Source organism: Malus sylvestris, chromosome 17 (genome assembly GCF_916048215.2).
Source record: "Malus sylvestris chromosome 17, drMalSylv7.2, whole genome shotgun sequence".
Lineage (NCBI taxonomy): Eukaryota > Viridiplantae > Streptophyta > Magnoliopsida > Rosales > Rosaceae > Malus > Malus sylvestris.
This window is the reverse complement of record NC_062276.1, coordinates 28,065,219-28,083,638: the sequence shown is the minus strand read 5'-3', so window position 1 is coordinate 28,083,638 and position 18,420 is coordinate 28,065,219. Positions and strand designations below refer to the sequence as shown.

Genomic DNA, 18,420 nt, shown 5'->3' with positions numbered 1-18,420 from the left:
TATACGGCACTGGCATGTTGTCCTAGTGGTGTCCTGCGCCAATAACATGTCTTTATTTCATTGACACGGGACACCACGTCACAGTTTACCTGCCATGTAAGATCTTCATCGTCACTTATCCCTTGACCAACGGCGGAAAATCATCGGTCGATGTATAGTCCACATACCCCTGTAACGACCAGTTTTATAGGACTGACGTGAAATATTCTCCTCCAACATCAATGTAAACAGAAACAGGTAGATTAACAAGCCTTCATGGCCAGTTATATTGGTTGTGTGATGGGCCTGGGTGTTGCTTGTACCGTCTAACACCGGTGTGGCGGAGCTATTCTCATGGTTTTGATTGATTAACTCAAAAGCATGCACCGTCAAGGTAGCCACCGCCACAACCTAGGTCTTCACCGCCGGTATCACAATCAACCAGTTGTTGCTCGGACAAAGTTTAATTCACCATTTGTAACCTGAATAATTCCTTCTACGGCTCCCGCTGCTGCAAAAGCCCAACAGCTGCCTGAATGGATGTTTGAAAGCAATTCTTTTGATTAGTGGGAGGGCAATCCCAACTTGGATCATATGTTTTTTCGGTCACCGGGTGACCAAGATGGAGAACAAATGTGGTCTTTTAATTTTAATCTTTAATAAATCTAAGAGTGTGATCATGAATTCTTGAAAACCAGATCACCAAGAGAGCGAGTATTAAGTTAAGATGAGAAATACCCAACAATTATCTTATAAATATTTTACACACAGGTTGTTACATATCAGACTACTTACAAGGAATACACCTAGTAGGCATTGATTTAATTAACTAAGCTGTGGGGTAAGAGGCAGACATAGCAATCCCACAAAGTCCTTCAGGTGCGGCAACATCTCTTTGCATTCTTATGTACCCAGCTTCGCCCCATTCTGCACCCCATGAGTTCTTCACTAGCCAATACTTAGTCCCATCCTCGCTCATGCCATATCCAACAGCGGTAACACCATGGTCAAGACTCGTTCCACAAGTTCCAGTGAAGACACCACTTGAATAGAATTGGAAGTCGGAACCGCTAGCATCGATGGCAACGGAAACAGGTTGATGAGCAACAGCGGTTAGAAGGGCCTTTTCACTATTTGCAGGCACATCCTCAAAGCCAGTTATCTTGGCTGCAATGATGGCTTCCTTCTTGGTGTTACATGTACCATCAACACCGTTGTAGGGGTAATTAGTTTCTGTGCTAATCCCGTGATTTTGTTGGATGAACTGAAACGCATCGTCCATTAAGCCACCCTCACAACCTTGGTCTTCACCAGCGGTGTCACAATCAACGAGCTCTTGCTCAGACAAAGAGATCAATTTACCAGTTGTAAGCTGTGTAACACCTTCGGTGGCGGCAACTGCTGAAAAAGCCCAACAGCATCCTGTATTTCGATTTGAATCAAAAGTAGTAGATTAGGAGTATATTAAAGATGAATATATATATAGCGTCTCTCTAAATTAATGGCAGGAAGCTAGACGTTTATGTACTTACCACATTGGCCTTGGTCCTTAACGGGGGTTACAGCTCCTTTCTTTCTCCAGTCCATTGTTGCTGGCAAAGCAGCAGTCACATTTTCATATTTGAAAGAAGTCGTCTTCGTGGAACATTCATGGCCCTTGAATCCATTTCTTGAGGCTTTGAACTCTTCATTTGTAAGGTCTGCAAATTGATTGACGCTTAATTTGTAAGGTTGGTTTGCCTCTTTATTAGAAAATTCTATAAACGCCACATTTTCCTTGAATATCTTGAAACGAGTTTCCATCTCATTGATGTTGTTATATACGCGACCATAACGAGCCAACCATTGCTCGTATCTCCCGTACATTGATGTATCCTTCAGACTGCGAGAAGTGGCTTGAGAAGACCAAGCTCCCAACATGAGGATCAAGCCCAAGCACATATACTTCAATAGCTGCAGGTTTAGGATCTCCATGGGTAGCTAGCTAGCGTGGTAGGAGCAAGCTGGATTTTGGTAAAGGATATGATGATGAGCAGATATACTGAAATGGTAGACTTGCTCTGCGATTTATATACTACTCAAGGTGGTGGAGAGAATGGCGTTTATAGCAATTTCGGTGCCCCAAAAAATGATCAGCGTGGTACGTGCCTTACAAAATATGTTGATATAGACCTGTTAGATTATTTTTAGTAAATTGACCTTCCATTTAATTTGGGACCTGATGCTTACCTTTTGTCCTTGTGTGCGTAATATATTTGTTCACATTGTGTTCTCAAATGTAATCGTGGATCCTCAACCATCTTGGATTTACTTTATTTAAGGATGGTTTGATAATCATTATTTTGTCTTTACTTCTGTTTTTATTTATTTGAAATAATCTTATATGGTAACTGCATACAATTTTCAACTAAAAACCAAAAATTGAAATAAAAAGTTTCTAGAGAGTCCATGAATAGTCTCACTTTTGAGAGTCTCTGATAGACCGGATAATTTCTTACACGACCTGTTAACCCAATCCGAAACGACACGAAAATAACTGATTGTCAAGGCGTTAACTAATCGGCTCGTTATCAGGTCACATGTTTAGAAAGGAGATAATGCTAGGAGGACCAAAATCTTTAAACCAAATTTGCAAACCAAATGATTTGATTGTTAATGATTGGATTATTATTTAAGCATTGATTAACTTGCTTATTTCCTATTGGTGACACATCATTTGATTTGTAAATTTGGTTTAAATTTTTTTGTTTCCCTAGCATTACCCTAAAAAAGAACATTCATGTTCGGAGATCATTAATGAAAGTGTTATTGAGTCTGTGGATTCTTTGAATCCTTTAATGCATGCACGGGGAGTTTCTTTCATGGCTGATAACTGTTCAACAACAACTTGGTTGGGATCAAGGAAATGGTCTCCACGATTTGATTACATCCTTACTCAGCAAGCCTTAGTTTATGTGGAGAATGATGCACCCATCAACCAAGGGAGTAGGATTCTCTTCCCTCTTTTTTTCCTTCTCCTCCTATTTGAACGGTTACAGTTAAGCCACTTCAACATCTTATATTAATTTTTTATAGAAAGAGAAAGACAAAATAAAAAATGTGAGAGAAGGAGAAGAAAGGGGATGGAAAGAAAAAGGGAGAGAATCCTAATCCCAAAGTATGCGCTAAACTCAGACCTACAGTTGACATTTCTGTGACTGTTGATGCATACTTTGTACGACCAAAGTTGCGTCAGAGCAACTAAAAGCGAAAACACCACTTGCGCCAGAGTTGCTCATGTTCTTATTTCATTGAGAAAACACCACTTGCGGTATACTTTTGCCATGTATGTTCTCCATCAACACCTATCCCTTGACTAATAGCGGAAACACATTGGTCGATGGATAGTCCACATATCCCTTTAATTACCACTATTATAGGACTAACATGATATCTTCTCCAATGAAAATAGAAAGGGGTGTGATATCCACACACCCTTTTTACTTCTCTCACACCCTTTTAATTGTTGACCGTCGGATCAGATGAATTGAAGATCAAATGACAAAAATTAACAAGAGGTGTGGGAGAAGTAAAAAGGGGTGTGTGGATAGCACACCCCAAACAGAAATAGGTAGATTAGCAAGCCTTGAGAAGGATTTGTAAGAAATTTCTGAAATCATAAGAAAAACAACAAGACATTAGGATTATGGATTTGATAAACTAAAATTACAATAAATTAATTACAATTTACATATCTTTGGCATACAGAAGACATGACTCTTGCGAATGACAAAAGAGTCTTCTACTTTCAACAAGCGGAAGTGTTTCAGCTAGGGGTGGGAAATTTTAGCATAAACCGATTTACCAACCAAACCATACCGGTCGGCTCATAATGGTATGGTATAGTTTTGACATTTTTTTCATAATCGGTTGGCATTTTACCGAACTAACAATTAATGGCTTGACTTTGGTAATTGATTTTGTATGTTGGCAGTATGCCATACCTACCTATATATATATATATATATATATATATATATATATATATTCTATTTAGATATTTTAGGTATTTTTTACATGCTTGACTACTCAGTTTTAGGGTTTAGAAAATAAATGACTCCTTAGTTTTAGGGTTTAAAAAATATATGTATATGTATATGATTCATGCCATAATAATTATAGAAAAATATTGTTAACAAAATTGATAACATGATGATTACTTATACTATATATACACGTACACATATATATGATTTTGAATGTATATGCGTTGCTTATGTTTAGGATGATGGAGTCTAGCCAATCAACCGCTAGTGCACAACATGGATTAACCCAAAATGAACCACACAATGCAACCGAACAAGCACCCCAATCTGAAAATCAAATTGAGCCCTTGGAACTGGAAGATAGCGAGGAAGAAGTGGAAAGCACCGGTTGTGCCATTTACCAACCGAACCAGCCAATAATTTTGGCTGAACCAATTTTTGACAACCGCAAGAAGATGGTTGGCTAGCGATAATTGATTTTCGGTAATTATGTATATGTGGCTGGTAGGTGACACAAGGAATTTGGCACGGTTTGCCAACCGAACCCAGCCCTAGCTTCAACAATAATAAGGTTTGCACGGAATCAAATGTGTGTGTTGTGGAATCAGGGACACCCTTATTCTGGTGATTATGGCTCCTCCAATCTTGCCGGTTATAGTAATTGGAGATTACACCAAATCACCCTTTAATCTTAATGGTGTCCCACCAAGCATTTACAATATGTCTTACTTAATTAGAGTTTCAATTAGTCAACTAATATATCTTGATTCCATGATTCTTACTAACCAATATTGAATTACGTTAAAAGTCAAATATCTTGAACATCAAGTTATTTGCCTTTTAAGTAATTTGATTCATAATAATTGACAACTCAACATGAGTCTTATAGGGCCTTCTCATCGCTTATCGGCACGTCTTCATAGCCAGTTATATTGGCTGTATGAGGGCCTTTGGTGTTCCATGTACCGTCTAACACCGGCGTTGCGGTCCTTGCGGAGCTTATCACATGGTTTTGATTGATGAATTCAAAGGCGCCGTCAAGGTAGCCACCACCACAACCTTGGTCTTCAGCGCGGGTATCACAATCAACCACTTGTTGCTCGGACAAAGTTTAATTGACCATTTGTAAGTCGAGTAATTCCTTCAACGGCTCTCGCTGCTGCAAAAGCCCAATAACTGCATGAATATATAAATGTTTGATTGCAATTCTTTTGATTAGTGGGAGGCCAATGTGAACTTGGACCATAGGTTCTTTGGTCATCGGGTGACTAAGATGGAGAATAAATGTGTGATTTTGGTTTTTAATCTTTCATATCAAATCTAATAATGTGCGATCATGAATTCTTGGACATCAGATGACCAAGAAAGCGAGTCTATTAAATTTAGATGAGAAATGCCCAACAATTATCTTGATTATCTTATAAATATTTTACACATACAGGTAGACACATATCACACTACCTACAAGGCATATAGCTAGTAGGCATTGATTTAATTAACTAAGCTGTGGGGTAAGAGGCAGACATAGCAATCCCACAAAGTCCTTCAGGTGCAGCAACATCTCTTTGCATTCTTATGTACCCAGCTTCGCCCCATTCTGCACCCCATGAGTTCTTCACTAGCCAATACTTAGTCCCATCCTCACTCACGCCATATCCAACAGCGGTAACACCATGGTCAAGACTCGTTCCACAAGTTCCGGTGAAGACACCACTTGAATAGAATTGGAAGTCGGAACCGCTAGCATCGATGGCAACGGAAACAGGTTGATGAGCAACAGCGGTTAGAAGGGCCTTTTCACTATTTGCAGGCACATCCTCAAAGCCAGTTATCTTGGCTGCAATGATGGCTTCCTTCTTGGTGTTACATGTACCATCAACACCGTTGTAGGGGTAATTAGTTTCTGTGCTAATACCGTGATTTTGTTGGATGAACTGAAACGCATCGTCCATTAAGCCACCCTCACAACCTTGGTCTTCACCAGCGGTGTCACAATCAACGAGCTCTTGCTCAGACAAAGAGATCAATTTACCAGTTGTAAGCTGTGTAACACCTTCGGTGGCGGCAACTGCTGAAAAAGCCCAACAGCATCCTGTATTTCGATTTGAATCAAAAGTAGTTAGATTAGGAGTATATTAAAGATGAATATATATAGCGTCTCTCTAAATTAATGGCAGGAAGCTAGACGTTTATGTACTTACCACATTGGCCTTGGTCCTTAACGGGGGTTACAGCTCCTTTCTTTCTCCAGTCCATTGTTGCTGGCAAAGCAGCAGTCACATTTTCATATTTGAAAGAAGTCGTCTTCGTGGAACATTCATGGCCCTTGAATCCATTTCTTGAGGCTTTGAACTCTTCATTTGTAAGGTCTGCAAATTGATTGACGCTTAATTTGTAAGGTTTGTTTGCACCTTTATTAGAAAATTCTATAAACGCCACATTTTCCTTGAATATCTTGAAACGAGTTTCCATCTCATTGATGTCGTTATATACGCGACCATAACGAGCCAACCATTGCTCGTATCTCCCGTACATTGATGCATCTTTCAGACTGCGAGAAGTGGCTTGAGAAGACCAAGCTCCCAACATGAGGATCAAGCCCAAGCACATATACTTCCATAGCTGCAGGTTTAGGATCTCCATGGGTAGCTAGCTAGCGTGGTAGGAGCAAGCTGGATTTTGGTAAAGGATATGATGATGAGCAGATATACTGAAATGGTAGACTTGCTCTGCGATTTATATACTACTCAAGGTGGTAGAGAGAATGGCGTTTATAGCAATTTCGGTGCCCCAAAAAATGATCAGCGTGGTACGTGCCTTACAAAATATGTTGATATAGACCTGTTAGATTATTTTTAGTAAATTGACCTTCCATTTAATTTGGGACCTGATGCTTACCTTTTGTCCTTGTGTGCGTAATATATTTGTTCACATTGTGTTCTCAAATGTAATCGTGGATCCTCAACCATCTTGGATTTACTTTATTTAAGGATGGTTTGATAATCATTATTTTGTCTTTACTTCTGTTTTTATTTATTTGAAATAATCTTATATGGTAACTGCATACAATTTTCAACTAAAAACCAAAAATTGAAATAAAAAGTTTCTAGAGAGTCCATGAATAGTCTCACTTTTGAGAGTCTCTGATAGACCGAGTAATTTCTTACATGACCTGTTAACCCGATCTGAAACGACACGAAAATAACGGATTGTCAAGGCGTTAACTAATCGGCTCGTTATCAAGTCACATGTTTAAAAAGGAGATAATGCTAGGGGGACCAAATTCTTTAAACCAAATTTGCAAACCAAATAATTTGATTGTTAATAATTGGATTATTACTTAAGCGTTGATTAACTTGCTTATTTCCTATTGGTGACACATCATTTGGTTTGTAAATTTGGTTTAAATTTTTTGTTTCCCTAGCATTACCCTAAAAAAGGACATTCATGTTCGGAGATCATTAATGAAAGTGTTATTGAGTCTGTGGATTCTTTGAATCCTTTAATGCATGCACGGGGAGTTTCTTTCATGGCTGATAACTGTTCAACAACAGCTCGGTTGGGATCAAGGAAATGGGCTCCACAATTTGATTACATCCTTACTCAACAGGCCTTAGTTTATGTGGACAATGATGCACTCATCAACCGAGGGAGTAGGATTCTCTTCCCTCTTTTTTTCCTCCCCCTCCTATTTGAACGGTTATAGTTAAGCAACTTCAACATCTTTGCGAACACAGAAATTCCTGCGATGAACGAGACAAGAACACATGTACAAAATAATATTTGTATTAATGATTTTGGGGTTACAATCTCTCTCATATTTGATCCTCTGATTTGATCTCCGTAAGGTGTAGATTTGTGGATATGCGATTGATCCAAGGGCCGTCCAGGCTTGATCTTGGATGAACGGTTGGAAATTTCTTCAAGGCCTTTTGGGCTTGATCTTGAAGGTTGATGGATGAACGGATCTTCAAAGGCTTTAGGGCTTGATCTTAGGATGAACGGATGATGAACGGATGATGAACGATGAACACTTTCTTCAAGCGCCGTCGGGGCTTAGTCTTGAAAGAGGATTTGACGAAGAACGAAGAGGGCTTTCTTGATCCTTCGGGATTTCTTGGGAATTTAAGAGGTTGGATGCTTGAAAGCTTTAGAACTTCAAAGCTTCAAGAATTTAGGGAATTCTCTTCTAATTTGGGAGTAAAGAAATGTATATGTGAATTCCTCTTCTATTCTCCTTCTTAAATGAATGAAATGGTTTCCTATTTATAGAATTTTCCAAGGCCTAATTTTGAATATAATATTAAGATGAAATAAATCGTTTCTGCCAGGTGTTGACACGTGTCCTGTTTGATGACTTTTCCAATTCATTTTGATTTTTCGTTTAGTCACACACTACGTGTAAAATTTATGTGACACGTAAGCTTTGAAATTTCAATTATCGGTCAACATTTATTTTACCGAAATTTCGATGTCTACAAATGCCCCCACTTCAAGGCGCGTCGTATACATGTGCTTGTCACGTGTAGGAGATGCGTTTTGAAGTCCTTTAATGTAGATGTCGATCCAAGGGCCATCGAGGCTTGATCTTGAATTGGGCTGGAGATTTCTTCAAGGGTCGTTGAGGCTTGATCTTGAATTGGGCTGGATATTTCTTCAAGGGTCGTTGAGGCTTATTCTTGAACTTTGTTTGAAATTTCTTCAAGGGCCGTCGAGGTTTGATCTTGAAGGTTGAAATTGGACCACAAGGAGCTTCACGTGATAGATGATCTTTGGCTTTGGTAGTGGATGAATTGGCACGTATTTTGTTGCGCTTGTTGACTTTCCACAGTTTTGATCTTGAACTGGGTCGGAGGATTTTCTGGTTTCCTCCAATTGTTGACTTTCCACATGCTTATTCTTGAACTGGGTTGGAGGATTTTCTTGTTTCCTCCAATTGTTGACTTTCCACAGCTTATTCTTGAACTGGGTTGGAGGACTTTCTCGCTTCCTCTGATTGTTTGAACTTACTCTTTTTTATGTGGAGTTGGATTTGATTCAAGGGTGATGGACACTTGATCTCAAATCGTACTTGTGATTTCTTCAAGGGCCGTTGAGGCTTGATCTTGAATTTGGCTGGAAGCTTCTTCAAGGGCCGTTGAGGCTTGATTCTTGAAGGTTGACTCGAACACATGGCAAGCAGGCACGAGGTGAAGGTGATGGCATGTTTCTTTGTTCAATCTTTCTAATTCACACCTGAGTAGTTTGGTCAACGGTATGACCTTCAAGAGTGGTGGGCGCTTCTTCCAGTTGGTGACTTGATCTTTAAGGATTTGATTCAAGGGTGGTGAATTGGCACGTGCAGCTCACAACGCCTAGCGGGTCAACCCAAGAATTTGAGGGTCAAAACAAGTCCACCAAACCTATAGTGATTACAACCCTAATGATATGAGATACTTTTGATTTTGAATAAGTAGCAGATGAATCGGCACGTGCTTTGTTGTACTTGTCTCCACGTGCTTCAATGTATCATTTTCCCTTGCCTTATCTGTTCTTCGGGCAGATATGGTATCTTCTCTAGAAGCATAAGATGTTGAAACAATGGGTACTTTGAGAGCAGTGCTATGTAAGCAATCAGGGAAGGGTTCCAAGCAGTCGGTTCCAGATCGGAAGATTGATGGCTGATTGCTTTCTTTCTCCTTGTCCCACAGGTAAGAACAAGGACAAAGAAAACAACAGGGAGAAAACATGATATGAAATACTCTTGTTTTTTAAGAAGTGGTGGCGATTTGACAGCGTTGCACAGCGAGGCTTTGCTCTTCGGCGATGGTGCCATCAATATGTTGTTGAAGCTTCTCGAGCTCTTGGATTCAACTCCAGACTCCTTCTGCTAGGTTGGTTGATTGTGCAGGGAAGGGGAGACTTGATCTTAAAGGAAATCAGCACGTTGTCTCCACATGCTTCAAGGTATCATTTTCACTTATATGTCCTCCAGGCAAATATGGCATCTTCTTCGGAAGTACATCAGCAGCTGAAAACGAGTACTCGAGAACAATGTCAGGTAAGCAACCAGGCAAAGGTTCCAGGTAGTCGATTTCTTACCCGGAGTTTGAGTGGAGGTTCCGACATATTGCATTCTTTATCCTTGTCTTTGCAGGTAAAAACAAGGACAACGGAAAGGACAGGGAGAAAGCATGATATGAGATACTCTTGCTTTCTACCCTGGTGATATGAGATACTTTTGCTTTGGTGTCATTTGTTTGCAAGGATATTCCCGGAGAGGAAGAAAACTGAGTATTTCAAGAGGCTCTGCTGGGAGTGCACTCTTGGAAGTGAGGAAGGGTTGGGCATTTTCTGCAGGTATGTCCTGCTATGGAGGACGAAGGTCGACATATATAGGAATTTTCCAACAGCCAGCAGTGGCACTATTCCTTTACTCTTGTCGGCAACCGTTGGGTAATTGAAACAGTAAGATTCACGCGTTTTCAACTTTGTCAGAAATTTTTTGACAAAGTTGCGCGTGATTTCTGCAAAGTTGAGGCTGCGTGTGGAAGGTGCTGATAAATCCGGAAAATCCGGTCTTTTGAAATTCAGAGAGCAGTGTCTCTTCGATCTTTGAACCGGTGGCCTTGTTGCCTTTTCGATTTCTGAACAAACGACCTGGCTTTTGAAATTCGGGGAGAGGTGTCTCTTTTGGTTTCTGGGGCCACGTTGCCTCTTTGATTTCTGAACAAGCCCTGTTGCCTCTTATTTTTTATAGAGGCATTAATCGTGTTCAAAAACACACTTAGAAAGTTGCTACCTATTAGGAATTTCCCTCATTTTGTATTTCTAAGAATTCGACTTACACGACCTCTTCTTCTTTCATCATTTTTTTTTTTGCAAATGGCTTACCCATCTGATCGTCGTCTTGATTTGAATGTTAGGGAAGATGTTGATATGTCTTCTCCAAACAACATATGGCGCCCGTCTTTCTTATCCGCCATCAGTCCTCTTACAGTTAGGGACTCTATGATCAAGAATGACATAACCGCTACGGTGATAGCTAGAAATCTTCTCACCCCCAAGGACAACAGGATCATTTCCAAGCGGTCTGATGAGCTGGCTGTTCAGGACTCTTTGGCTTTCAGTGTTCAGTGTGCGGGCTCTGTATCAAATATGGGGCAACACTTGCTTGCTCGAACCCGTCAAGTCGAGTCACTGATGGCTGAGGTGGCGAGTCTTACGCAAAAGATTAGAGGGCTTAAGCATGAAAACATAGAGTTGCACATGCTTGCCAATAGTTACTCAACAAGCATGAAAAGAAAGCTCGACCAACTGCAGGAATCTGAAGGTCGAATTCAGAGTGACCATCGGACGTTTGTAGCTTTACTCCAAAGGCATCTACTGCCTTCGTCCTCCAGAGCTCTACCAAGTGTTGAGGCTCCAAACAATCAACCTCCGGCGCCTCTTCTTCTTGGAGCTCCGTCGAGTGGTGAGGCTTCAAACAGTCAACCTCCGACGCCTTTTCTTCCTGGAGCTCCACCGAGTACTAAGGCTTCAAGTATTGAGGCTTCACATAAGTGACATTTGTGAAGGCTCCCTCTTTTTTCTTTTGCTTTTCTTTTCCCCCTTTTTTTTTTTTACGCACTTGTAATTTCTTAGAGATATCAATGGACATGCTTTATTTTATTCAGTATGTTTTTTTTTTTTTAAGATGGTGCCTGATGCACCCATTTCCTTTTAGATGGTGACTAATGCACTATTCTTTTCTTTGCTTTTGGTGGTGCTGGCACCATCATTACTTCTCATTCTAGTTTTCTTTTCCAAGCACGGGTCGTTGTTTGCACAGTCACCTTATCACATTCTTTTGCTTATGTGGGTCAGTGACGCTTGAGAGATCATCATGGACTGCACAGTTACTGTTATTTTCACAGTCACAAACCTACATTTGAATAGTCACCGCATTTCATTTGCCTCTCCGGAGACCATTATTTGCACAGTCACTGCACCAATTTTTTTTTTTATGATTTATATATATATATATATATGTGCGCAGCATCGGATGAAAGGCAGCCACCTGCAGCGGGAAAGGAGAAGCTGGAGGTACTGAGGCGGTGCAAAGCGTAAAGCTTCACGATCGGCTAGTCGTTTGACAGCAGTCGTTGAAGTTCTTCTCCGATTCAAATGCAGCAGCAGAGGCAAGAAGATAGAGGAGGTCTTTGGGTGTGAGTTGACAAACTTTGGTTTTGTTAATCACATTCACAGGCAACAACAAAGGCAAGCATATGTGAGTTGACAAACTTTGTTTTTTATTAATCACATTCACAAGCAGTAGCAGCCATGGCGGAGGTGCAGAAGCAGTTGGAGCTTGACGTCCTGGAGAAGCGTGGGTGATTCGAGCATCAAGCCCAACTCGAAAACCGACGGCGGGGAGTAAAAACGAAGGTGAAGTAGCAGCCTGTTCATCATTGACCACGGGAGATCAAACTCTGAGTCACCTCAAATCATCCCTTACTGGTAGCATAATGAAGGGCAGGTCAACCGCCGGCCGTCTTCATCCGTGCTGTTTATCACACTTGTTAATTCATTAGCATCAAACATCAGCTTCACTACCTCGGAGCGACCTGAAGAGACAGTGACGCGGAGAAGAGAGAGAGAAGGTGGAAGAGTAGAGATAGCTGACTGATCCCCGGAGAGCCTGAGCTTCTTCCTGCATGCCTCGCCATCTTCCACTGATTTTTTTTTTTTTTTGCTTCTTTTGCTGTTGACGTTTAGATTCATTTCTTCTCTTCTTATCAGCTTTGGATCGCTCTAATTGATTAACCCTTTTCTGTAGTGGGTCAAGGGGGTAGTCAGCCTCAAACTTGAACTCTTGAACGCACCTTATTACGGCTTTCAGTGCAGCAAGCTCTTTTGCATTAACATCATCCTGTGCACCAGTACCATCTCCTGTGTTGTCCACTTGTGAATTTCTCCTCAAGTCTTTCAAGTACGTCTTTAGAAGTGGCACAAGGGGATAACTTTCAGTAAGCTGGAAGACATGAATAAAGCGTATAGCATTAATTTGCTTCCCACCGCTGACCATTGATTCAACAAGTCCTGGAATTTTGTGTGTTAAACCAAGAAAGTGGCAGAGCTCAGGTGTCTGCCTGCGGTGAGCAACTGCAAGAACAAACTTGCAGATTTCGTCTTTATCAAACTTAGAAGCAATCCTAAAACTAGCGAGGAGCTGCAAGAATGCCTCTGCTTCCAATGAAATTCCATTGGCAGCATCAGTGCCGGCATTAGCCAACTTAGGCTTCCACTCATCAGCAATTGCTTTGGCTTGCTGCTTTGGTTATCCCCATCATCCACAGGTTTTAAAGTTGTTAGCTGGTGAATGACTTGTGCCTCAAAAAATAGCAGCAATAGCTGCATCTTTTAGCTCCTGCACTCAATCCAAAAGGTCTTGCTTTTTAGCAATAACAGATGCCTCTCTCTCCGCAAGTGAAGCACAGGTTTCAGCTTCCTGCTTCGTAAATTTCTTCTCCTTGGCTTCAAGCTCTTCAAAATTCTTTCTCAGTGTTGTCTCAAGGTTGCGGAAATGCTCTTCAATTTCTTCCCACTGAACCTGGTCCTCAGAAGTATCATTGTGTGCATTTAGTTCCAGTAATGCGTCACTAACCTGATCGATTAGAGAGCTCGGTGCATCACTTTCCAGAACTTGTTTCACATCAACCATGGTTAATGCAAATCTACACCTGAGAATGATTCACACAGAGTGCCTAAACAGGTCTGAGACGGAGAGGAAGCGAGTTCACAGGTCACGACTCCTGAAATTGCAGGTGGAATTTGATCCCCACGAATCAATATCGAGCTTTAATCCCCACAACTCGAGCTTTAAACTAAGAATCGAGCTTTAACTGTCGAGAGAAGACACGGCGAGGTCGACGTCGAGGACTCGAGGGGAAGAAAAAGAGGTTATGGGGGAAGAACCTAATCTTGGAGAAGTTTTGATCGGAGAAGAGAGATGGCGACGGCTACTCTCTAAGACTGCTCATCCGCCACTAGCTGCGCAGCCCAAGGGATTGCCGATAGTGGGTTTCCTCATTCGATGTTGTCTTTCTCTTTTTTCTTGTCAGCTCTCTCTCCCTTGCTCGCTTCCGGGCCTTCGACTGGTTCACCCGAATCTCCGACCGAGAAAGGAAAAACCCCGATCCTTTGGTGGTCTCAGAAGTACTCGAGCAAGGAGATTTTGACAACGAAATATGCTAGCTTTGATTCCCAGGTTGGTTCTGATTATGGTGGTTATTCTGATCAAACTCAATATCCGCCGAATCAAATCTGCCAAGCTTGCAGCTCTCTCTCTTCTCGTCGCTGAGCCACTTCAACGTGTCAGGAAACAAAAAATTGTTCAAAGAAGGGAGCTCAGTGATGGCATCGACAACGGCTTTGATCAGCCACTTAACTACTTTGCTGGGCTGGTCGTGACCCTCTTGGCATGGATGACGATGGGCTCAGACGTTGGATTTGACCCATGATTGGGCCTGGGCTGGGTCCTGGTCCTTGGAGAGGTAGTTAGTTGACAATCTGCCTCACAAATTCAGGCCCAATAAAAAGATTTGTCCTGATTGTTGCATTGACTGGATTTAGGACTGATTCCATCTTCCTTGGCTTGGGGACGGCATTTAAAATGGAGAGATACCCCACTTTAATGTATATATATATATTAGTACAAAGAAATTGTTGTCTTTGTAATAAAATTGACTTTTATTAGTCAAACCTCTAATAAAATCCTTTTTTTTTTTTTTTATGTGACTGTACTCGAAAGTTTGAAGTTCCAAGTTGCCTACGTACCCCTTTAAAGAAGAGATCAAGTCATAACGTAGTTCAAATACTTTTTTTTTTTTGTGCCATACGCAGTTTATGCTCTTGCGGGCCAAGAGCACTTGGTGCCGTTTGCAGTTTCAACTCGTGCAGGCAAGGAGCGTTGGTGTCGTGCAGTTTAGGCTCATGCGAACAAGGAGCTTTGTTGTCAATCACTCCAGGATAGTCATTCCTCGCAATCTTCATACCAATGAGCCTTGACTGAGTAGTTGAAGAAGTCTTCTGGGAAAAGATCACATATTGTGGTGGGGATGGATGATCTTCGTGTCAAAGTTTCATTATCTCCAACACTTTCACATTGTTTTAGAGGTTGACAGGAGCTGCTTTGCCCCCTTTCCCATTGGTGAACTTGTGGAAGAGATGGTTGCTGCCTGGAGAGGCGTTCCTTACAATCTTTATAGCAAGGAGCCTTGACCGAGTAGCTGAATAATTTTCTGAGGAAGAAGAGATCGCGCATAGTCGATCCTTGTGTCGAAATTTCCTCATCTTCAACACTTTCACATCGCTTTGAAGGTTGGCGAAAGTTGCTTTGCCCCCTTTCCAATGGGTGAACTTGTGGAGAAGACATGCTTCTTGTGCAGTTTCTTCGGAGTGACATGAGTCCATCCTTCAACTTCACTCGGCTTGACTGGCATGGTTTTAGAGCATGCCCCCAGCGATTGAGGTGAAGATTTTGAGCTGACAGATCCGGAAGTGACGTTTTCTTCCGGGATTTCGTCTTCTTTGTCTTCTTGGGCCTCCTCTTCAGTGTCGTCCTCTTGGGTTTGTTGGCGTGAAGATCGGCCGATGTAGATGATGGTGCGCCTTCTTACTTTCAGTGGTCCATTTGTGTCAACCTCCAAGATTGCTTGGTGCTTCATCCTTGAAGGAATTGAGCTTCAAATGTCGCCTTTTTCTGCTAGCATGTCGAGCTTTTCTTCCTTTGACGTTGTTTCCTTATTTCCAGAAAACTTCATGTTGTCTTCAAGTCTTTCCAAAGCTGACTGACGAGGAGGAGAGCTAGCTGTGTTGCTTTGCTTCTTAGGTTTTGACAATCTTTCAAAAACAGAGCTTTGGGATGTTGGCCTGTTAAGCCTCTTGAAGACGGAGGTTCGGTTTTAACCACCAATGTGATCAAGGGCTAACGTTCTAGGTCTTGAACGATTCATCCTATCGAAGACTAGCATTAGAGGGGCGGATTTAGGCTCCTCTCGATCTTGTTCAATACTCACGCTGATGTGTTGAGTGCTAGCATTTTTCGCTTTGCTTGAAATCTTCACGGGTGCATTTGGTGTGAAGCCAAGTCCAGCTTTGTTGTTGTTAACATCGTAACCATGCTTCTTCAACTTCTTTTGAGTCTCGGTGAGGTCACGTTCTTTATTGTTGACGGTGTTTGAAACCTTTTTCCCAGGATTCGAAGAAGAAGCGAAGTCGTACCCAGCTTTTGACATGAGTTTGTAGGCGTTTGGATCAAAACCTTCTTTGGTCCTCTTGGTTGGGAGGAAGCTTGGTTCCACCCCCTTTGGTAGAGCTTTTGCGAAGCCTTGTGGTAATCTTGCAACCTTAGCGTTGCTTAGCTGTGTCAGAGGTAAAATTGCATTCGTCTTGAGCAACTTTACATTATCCCTGTGCCGTTGTGCATCGGCTTTGCTTGCTTCAGTTTCGAACGGGGATTGACCATTCTTTCTTCTTGACATCGGGATGTATCGAAAAACGAGTGTGTTTGATCCATTTGAGGGCGTCATACTCCCTTTGGTTGTTGCAAGTTTAGCAAGCTCATCATCGTTCTTGCTTGAAGACGGCATGGCTTCTCTTTCTTGCTTCTTGGGCATAGCTTGCCACTCCTGCTTTTTAGGTGTTGCTTTACCCGTGGATTTAATCTCTTTTGGAAGAGCTTCGGGCACCATGTCTTCATCCATGTAGAACTTGGCATCTGCAAAATGTGATTTGGCTTCGGTGAATGGTTTGGTGTCGCCGTAAATCACCTTCACTCCTTCTCGGTAGAATTTTAAGCATTGGTGAAGGGTGGACGGTACTACTCCATTCGCATGGATCCAAGGCCTTCCTAAGAGCAAGCCGTAGGAAGTTCTTGTATCAATCACGTGGAATATCGTGCTTGACTTGAGTTCACCAATAGTCATCTCCACTCGAATCATGCCCATTGCTCTTTGTCCTCCTTGATTAAAACCTTGGATTAATAGACGACTTAGGGACAGTTCATCCGCCTTGATGCCGATTGTAGTCATTGTTGACTTTGGCACGATGTTTATGGCTAATCCACCATACACAAGCATGCGGTTGACTTTGTGCTCCCTTACGTACCCAGAGACGAAGAGATGACGGTTGTGAGGCTTGGATCCTAGCATCAAGTCTTCGTCGGTGAAGTGGATTGCGTCCTCGATGGCACAGCATGTGGCACATTCATGTGGCCGAAGCTTCAAGCCTTCGTTCTTGCTTTCTTACACTTTGTGGTCATTGGGACTTTCCAAGACCGTTGCTAATGCTCTTCACATCTTCTTTGGTAATCGTAGCGCTTCCTCAATGCTAAAGTGTGTTGGCAGACCTTCTTCGAGCGTGAGAGTTTTTTCTCCCTCAGTGGTGATATCTTTTCCTTTTAAAGGTTTTTCCATTTCTACTTCGACCATGTGGCATGCAGCGATAGTACACTGTTGGAAAAAGTCATTCGGGAAGTACTCGTGCAAGGAGACAGGAATGCGAGGCTCTTGCTCCATAGGTTCCCTAGCATACATTGGCTTATCAACTTTTACGTTTCTTTTGGGCTTCCTACTGTTGCGGCGACAGTGCTTTCTCACTTGTTCCACCTTTTGTCTTGTAGGTTGTGGTTTTGGTTTCCTTGTTTTTTTGTAGGTCACCAATGTCCATCCTTCTTCATCATCGGTATGTGTATCTTGTTCATTTGCCCCCGGCGATGGTTGCGCAGAAGGTATCGTGCAACTTGAGCATTGATAGGAATGGTCAGGTGTTGTTTGGAGAGGCACGGGATCGAAAGATCCAAATGCAATTGTAGTAGTATGTGTTGCGGTCGTGTCTTCGAGGTCGAGCTCGATTCGCCCTTGTTGTGCTAGCTTCATGATGAGCTTTTTAAGGACGAAGCACTTACCCACAGGATGGCTCACGATTCGATGGTACTTGCAGTATCTATGATCGTTTATGTGATTCATTTCTTCAGGCCGCTTGTATTCGGGTAGCTCGATTACCTTCTTTTCCAGCAAGTCGTCTAACATTGCATCCATGTCTGAGTCAGGAAAAGGGTACGCCTTCTGCTCCAATTCCCTCAATGTGCTTTTGTACCTTTCTTGGGTGTGAAGAGGCTCACCTCTCTTTATCTCATTTGCTTTGGTTTTGGAGGAGATCTTGATAGGTGCGGAGGCGATCTTGACGGGCGCAATGGTGACAGTGAACGCTTCCTTGAGAGGTTTCTTCTCAGTCTTGTCTACATTTGGGGAGAACACCTTATCCTTCTTGAAGTCGGTGATTGGCTCTTTCTTCCCGTGATGGGCAATACTTAGCTCCATGTCGTGGGCACGGGTGGCTAACTCTTCAAATGTCCATGGTTTGATGCCTTGAAGGATATAGTGTAACCCCCATT

At 42.1% G+C, this 18,420-nt stretch overlaps 2 protein-coding genes and 1 pseudogene across 2 annotated transcripts in view; all 3 read right to left on the bottom strand.

Moving 5' to 3' along the window:
• LOC126611449 (senescence-specific cysteine protease SAG39-like) overlaps positions 1-6,737 on the bottom strand; it is a 61,736-nt gene extending 54,999 nt beyond the window's left edge. The window contains exons 1-2 of the mRNA XM_050279743.1: positions 6,206-6,737; positions 5,466-6,096 (exon numbers count right to left, since the gene is read on the bottom strand). Coding sequence (XP_050135700.1) covers positions 5,504-6,096; positions 6,206-6,647 — 1,035 coding nt within the window. The 5' untranslated portion in view covers positions 6,648-6,737 and the 3' untranslated portion in view covers positions 5,466-5,503. The remainder of the gene's footprint in view (positions 1-5,465; positions 6,097-6,205) is intronic.
• On the bottom strand, positions 794-1,953 carry LOC126611450 (senescence-specific cysteine protease SAG39-like). Its single transcript, XM_050279744.1, has 2 exons — positions 1,512-1,953; positions 794-1,401 (listed from the first exon to the last, which is right to left on the bottom strand). Exons 1-2 carry the CDS (start codon positions 1,951-1,953, stop codon positions 809-811), a joined length of 1,035 nt encoding a protein of 344 aa, XP_050135701.1. The 3' UTR covers positions 794-808.
• A 5,756-nt stretch (positions 6,738-12,493) lies between the features above and the next one.
• LOC126611461 (FRIGIDA-like protein 3) lies at positions 12,494-13,910 on the bottom strand (annotated as a pseudogene).
• Between the last annotated feature and the right edge of the window lie 4,510 nt (positions 13,911-18,420).

What these genes read in the sequence shown, in the direction of transcription:
- LOC126611450 (XM_050279744.1), bottom strand. Translation starts at nt 1,953, where the DNA reads ATGGAGATCCTAAACCTGCAGCTATTGAAGTATATGTGCTTGGGCTTG. An exon ending in TAAGGACCAAGGCCAATGTG is followed by an intron (nt 1,402 to 1,511) that starts GTAAGTACATAA and finishes ATCGAAATACAG; the next exon opens with GATGCTGTTGGGCTTTTTCA.